This window comes from Vitis riparia, chromosome 18 (assembly GCF_004353265.1).
Source record: "Vitis riparia cultivar Riparia Gloire de Montpellier isolate 1030 chromosome 18, EGFV_Vit.rip_1.0, whole genome shotgun sequence".
NCBI classification, from domain to species: domain Eukaryota; kingdom Viridiplantae; phylum Streptophyta; class Magnoliopsida; order Vitales; family Vitaceae; genus Vitis; species Vitis riparia.
This window is the reverse complement of record NC_048448.1, coordinates 21,530,692-21,537,262: the sequence shown is the minus strand read 5'-3', so window position 1 is coordinate 21,537,262 and position 6,571 is coordinate 21,530,692. Positions and strand designations below refer to the sequence as shown.

General features: G+C 32.1%; 1 protein-coding gene across 1 annotated transcript; it reads right to left on the bottom strand.

Moving 5' to 3' along the window:
- Window positions 1-706: 706 nt before the first annotated feature.
- LOC117906455 (laccase-15-like) lies at window positions 707-3,460 on the bottom strand. The gene is made up of 6 exons (XM_034819477.1): window positions 3,342-3,460; window positions 2,940-3,091; window positions 2,433-2,677; window positions 2,213-2,341; window positions 955-1,905; window positions 707-846 (listed from the first exon to the last, which is right to left on the bottom strand). Exons 1-6 carry the CDS (start codon window positions 3,441-3,443, stop codon window positions 716-718), a joined length of 1,710 nt encoding a protein of 569 aa, XP_034675368.1. The 5' UTR covers window positions 3,444-3,460; the 3' UTR covers window positions 707-715.
- Window positions 3,461-6,571: the final 3,111 nt, after the last annotated feature.

The window sequence follows — 6,571 nt, the reverse complement described above, 5'->3', positions numbered from 1 at the left end:
ACGATTTTTAATTTTTTTTTTTTCCTTTTCCTTTATCTTGGTGTAGTCTTGTGATATTGTTACTAAAATAGCAGGTAAAAATATACATTATGTATCAATTATTTTAAATTTAGAAAAAAAATGCTTATTTTAATTTGAAATAAATAAATAGAAAAAAAAAACTGATTTTATCTCAATTGTGCAAGACTTTATAAAAAATTTCTTATTTGCAAAATATTTTGAGTTGTAAAAGTAAAATTTAAACAAATCATTTCATGACCTTTTTCACAAGTATCCATTTAGATCATAGTCTAATTTTAAATATTTGAATAATCCAATTACTCTCAACTATATCATTTATAATTTTTTTTAAATTATTAATAGGATACCTAAGCTTCTACAGAATTGGAATAAAATATGGATAAGTAAAAAATGTCAAATAAAAGATAATTTCAAACTTTTCTAATACAACATAATATTTTATCATGTTGAATAAAATTGGAATGGGCAAAAGTTGTCAAATCAAGACTTACATGGCAAATTCCACCATTGCATATCTCAAAGATTATTCTACAACATTATCTTTGTAGACTTTTAATAATCCAAGAAATTGACAAATTATATAATAATCCCAAACACACAATATTCTACAATTTTTTTGAATAAAAAATAAATAATGAAATTTGAATAATGCAAACATTCAATGAAATCTTTGGCATGTTAATTCTTTGCAGCTTCAACATGGTGGCATGTCGGATGGCGGAGGTAGCATTTGAGCTTCTGGGTGTTTACCATTTTTCACTATGAACGCAGTTTCCATGCCCCAAGTCACATGGCGTTCTACATGGCAGTGCATGAACCACACTCCTGCAATAGTGCAAATATACCAACATTACACCTAACTTATTGCAATATTAAGAAAAATTATTTCAAGGGTTTTTTTTTTAATAGAGGATGTGAGTGCTTGCAACATACCAGGGTTGGATGCCTCGAATCTGATTGCAACCCAACCATTCGTAGGAACGGAGATGGTACTCTGAAGGGGAGGATCCACCAGATTATAGCGCAAAGGGTCCCTATTTTTATCAAAATTCCCAAATCCCCATCCAACAAGGTAGAAACTGTATCCATGGAGATGCATGGGGTGGTGTGTCCCTGCAACCAAGTTTGTCCCTTGAAAAACAATCTCCACTGTGGAGTTATACTCGAGCACCCTTACTTCTGTTTCGATTTCTGGCGTCTGATACTCTAATGGAAGATAATCCGCTGTAAAATCGAACACCAGTGGTGGAACGCTAGGAAATTTATCTCCATATACACCACTGATGTTATAATAGTAAGCTTGTAGTATGTCAATCGTAGGGGATTGGAAGCTTATGTTGTTTATACTTGCGGAGAATCGCGTCCCATTGGGCCCTGCACATGAATTATTGGGGCATAGGAACGAGTTTACAGAAACAGTGTAAATCAGTTTAGTGCTCGGGCTCAATGGGACATTGGAAGGGTGTTCCACATCTGCTAAGCTTCGGAGGCTAGCCATGACTTGAACCGATGCATTTGTGTCATTATATGCAGGAAAATGAGGCAAGGTGAGAGGTGAAGATGGAGTGTAGTATCCTCTGTACTGTACAATAGCTGTGGTGGTTGTGTTATCATAAAAATTTTGAGCTACCGGGGCAATGGAATAAGTTTTAGCCGCCATGTAATAGTGATCCGGGCGTTGGTTAGCTTCTAGTAAGACATCAAAGGTTTGGCCAGGATATATCGTGATATAATCTCGTGTCAATGGTTTCGTGTAGCTACCATCTGTTCCAACCACTGTCATTTTATGCTTGGCAATGGAGAAGAAGAGAGCCTCATGCAAGGCAGCATTGATTATGCGAAGTAGATAGGTCTTTCCATGATCCACTGTTAGCTTGAATGTGCCTGCAATTAGAAAGGAAAAGTTGTATACTTATGACTAGCGAAAATAAAAAAACTTTCCATGAGCATCCACCAATTATGAAGTGATTGATTAATTAAGGGTGTAAATTTGGCTCCATAGTTCAAAATTATATTTGGACTAGCCTTTTCTTATGTGTTAAGTCATGGCTCTACCATCCTCATAGCTATATTCCTCTTTCTTAGCATTAAGTTTTAAATATGTTTATATTAATAAGAAAAAGTAATATGGTTAACATATAAGAAAATGACATCAGTGCACAATTTTAAAATGGGAAGTTAAACTTTATACCTGATTTTGAGCATGGATATAGATCACCGGGTTGTCCATTTATCAATAAAGAATCAGAGGCATTAGGGTCAGCTCCGGTTGCAAGCCCTTCATCTCGAACCGCATTCACATCACTCTTCCACCATTGTCCTGCATTTCAACAACTCCAATAATTTAGATTTCGCTTTGTTAGTTAATTCATGATATGTAAATTAACCTTTAAAAGGAACTACACTTATACCTAATATGATGGGAATTTCTGCGTTAGGTTTGGGAAAAGGATACTTGGTTCCATTCTTGAAATAAACGATTATAGCTCCATGAACGGTGGCTCGGGTCCAGTCACTGTGAGCATGCCACCATAGAGTGCCTTCCTCAGAGGAAAGGATGATCTTCTGGCTAAACTTTGACCCTGGTTGAATTGGGCATTGTGTGATATACTCGGGACCATCTGTCCATGGATATCTAGGCATGTTCACCCCATGCCTGCAAAACGATAACTATACGTTAAAACTAGTACTAATTTTTGGACTAACAAAAGATGGCATGTAGCAACATACTATCATAGTAACAAGAGGCATCAACTATATTTCAATGGAATTGATGCAAATAACCCTAAAATATTATTTTAAATTTAACTTTATTTGCAAAGCAATACATTGCAGCCCCCTCTTAGAAATAAAAGAATGTATGTCATGCAGGCATGTTGCCCACTGCTATCTTTCTCCGAGACACGCATAGGACTTACCAGTGAATGGTGATATTTTCTTTTCCCCTGTTATAAACGTCGACAATGATCGTCTCTCCTTTCTTAGCATATATAGTTGGTCCTGGAAATTGTCCATTTACTGTTAAGATGTTCTTGGTGCTACAAAGCCTTGTATATGAAGCCTCCTTCACCTGTAACCAATTAAAAGTTAACCATGCAATCTCATCCCAAAAGAAATATTACAAGCATGAATAGTTGCATCGATCCACTCATGCAAGTGTATAACCAATTAGAAATTGAAAGCATGCATGAACGACTCAATGACACCAGGGTACCCAAAGACACCATGAGGGTCATACGGTGGAAAATGAGAGCCATACTGCTCCCTAAATATTATGAACAGAAGATGGCGTTAAGGCTAGAATCATATATAGCATTTACCACAAAAGTAAGCCGACGAGTTGAAGCTTGGCAATGGATGCCACCAGTAAAAAGTAGAAACGCTAAAATTTGCAAGAGGAAAACCTTCATGATCAGCCACATCTTCTTTGGAATAAAAGCCTCTTCTCTTTTCCTAAACACAACTCCTTCAATTCTCTTACTATTTCTAATAAGCACGACTTATCTTCTCTTTGACATGAATAGATGAATTCTTAAAGGTATTTATAGAGGCTGGAGAGAACCAAAACTGGAATTGGTGAAAGCTGAACAGCCGGTTTCTCTCGAACTTTTGATGTATTTTTTTAATATATAATTCATAATCTATTCAAGATGATTTTCCTGGGGCACAACAATTCCTTGCTGCGTATCAATATAAGAGAAGTAATTTGAATGTGTACTGGTTTTGAATGTTCTTCCAGCACCACTTCAAAGAGCAGGTTGTGTATGATATTTGATTACTCACCAAAATTTAAATAAACCAAATGCCTGAAGAATGCTAACAATTGTGAAAATTTCTCACAGCTCAGCTTCAATCAGGCTGTGTACCATAGAAGACGAGTTTCTTAGAATCTCTTGAATTTTCTAATTCAAAATACAAGTTTGACTTTGAGAATTGACCAAGAAATTAATCAAACACAGTATTTTAGAACAAATTTAAAATATATGTAGAATATTTTTAAAACTTTGACCTCGCATATATAATCATAATCCATCAAAGATACACTATGTGCTACCGTGGGCGTACCGGCCATTAGTAATGGGCCAAAATGTTCTCTAGAAAGAATTATTTTCCTTTTTATTTTCTCATTGGGAGAAAGTTGGAGATTCACATTGTTTATATTTTTATAATAGTTTTACAGTAGTTTTAAAGTTTCCAAAAACTTCTCCCTTATTTTTATTTATTAGATTGGCTTAGTCGGGTACCCAAAAACAAACCCCATAAATTATTATTTATTGAATTGGGTCAATCTTAATATTTTCATAACCAAATCAGACATTAAATTAAAAAAATTATCGATTCATAGTTCACTGGTCAGACTAGTGATCGAATCGGTGACATCATAAATACATAATTTATATTTTATTAAAATTAAAAATAATTTTAAAATATATACATATATAATTAAAAATTAATAATATTTGTAATATTATTTATTCATTTTTATATAAATGTATTAATATTGTTAATTTATTAAACAAAATATATATAATATTTAAATATGAAAATGGGTATATATATAGGTAGTCTTTGAGTCAACATGCATAACAAGATTGGACATCAATTAATTCATTTAATAATTATGTTGATTAGTTTAATTATACTTTTTAAAATATTTAACTGTGTCCACTTCCAACCCACTTGTAGCTGGTGGTGGGGTCTTGTTCAATACTTCCGTGCTGATTTGAGTTACGTGGAGGGGATTACTGAGAAAGTAGTCAATTTTTAAAAAGGGATAAATCTCTTGCGCTGTCTCATTTGACCATTGTTTTGGCTGAAGCATTTTTCTTGCGTTAAAATATTTGGCAGCATTCCGAACAAACCTCAACTTGAATACCCTACTTCCTAGAAATATATATATATAAATTTGTGCTTTTATTTTTATTTCTCATTTTATAACGAAAATTGAATTTAATTTGTAAATGGTTGGATTCATATATTTTTTCTGTTTTTAAATTTCACAATAGTCTTTTTGAGACTATGAGAAGCCTAAAACAAAACTAATAAAATATATTTATTTTGAAATTTAAAAATATTTATTTTTAAATAAAAAGAAAAATAAAATTACATCCAAATGACATACGTTGTCCGAGTTCAACGAGTGTTGGGCTGATGTGATCACATAAACCTTTGAACCTGTAGCTTAAGGCCTTTTAATTGTTCTAACTTACCATTAACTGTAATTTAAAATAAAATTATTTGAATAATAAAAATAACTAAAAAGATGTATATAGTAAAATTTGGTGACAAATTAAAAGTAGATTTAATACAAACAACTTAACATGATTCGATTTTTTTATTAAGCATTATTTTCTGAATTATAAAGGCCAATATATGAGTTTCATAAACCATAATTTAAAATAAAGTTTTTACTATTGTCATTAAATATACATTTTGAAACATAAAATACGATATCTCTTTAAATATTTATTTAATTTTGAATGTGCCAAAAATTCCCTTTTTCCATCAATTCAAACTACAGAAACTGCCATTCAAAAAGGGAGAATTACCCTTAAGGGTAGGCTGGGGAAAAAAATGACCAATGAGGGTGGGTAAATTTGATAATTATTGTAAAGGGTAGGGTAAAATTATGATAATTCCTCCAAAGGCCTTATTTTGTGTAAATGCCAATACTACCCTTAAAAGTGAAAAGCAAGCAAAGTGAAAAGCAATAGAAAATAAAAGAGTTTATTCTCCCTTTCTTTAACTGGAGCCGAGTTGTAGAAGAAAAAGGGGAAAGGAAAAAGGTGCGCACTTCAGGTTATTAAATTCTCCCTTTCTTTAACCTACCTGGAGCCGAGTTGTAGAAGAAAAAGGGAAAAGGAAAAAGGTGCGCACTTCAGGTCATTCTCTGCAACCGATACACAAAACTTGTTTTTTTTTTGTGAATCTAGCAAGAAATCCATTAAAGGTCAGTTTTTTTTTTAATACAAAAAAAAAACGTTAGTTTATGGAAAAATAAATAAATAATTTAAAAATCGGATCGAATGAAGGAAAAGTTAATTTTAACAATGTAGTTGTAAGATATTAGATCTGAAATATTGAATGAGGTTTTGAGAAAGAAATTACATTTATTTTTAAATGTTATTTAAATTTATTATTTTGAATTTTTTTTATATTATTTAGGTCATATTGAAGATGTGTTTTCATATTTAATTTATTTTCTGGGTGGGTTGTTTGATATGATTATTATTGATTTCCATTGAAAATGTTTGCACTTTAGTTTGTTTGTTAAGACTTTTTGACATGATTGAAGAAAAAATGTTCTCAGTTGTTTCATGCTTATTTGGGACCACTTTGTTTGTGTATTTATAAACATATTTGGATTGTCATTGAAAACTGAAATCCCCTTTGTACGAGATCACTTTGTCTTTTATTATGAATTTGATAAAGAGTTAAGATCACTATATTTTTGTTATAAATTTGTTACCTTTTGTATAAGTATTATTTTGGTATGATGAGTCGAATGCCTAGTAGTTTGAAGGTTGTGTAAAAGAACCATTATTTCAGT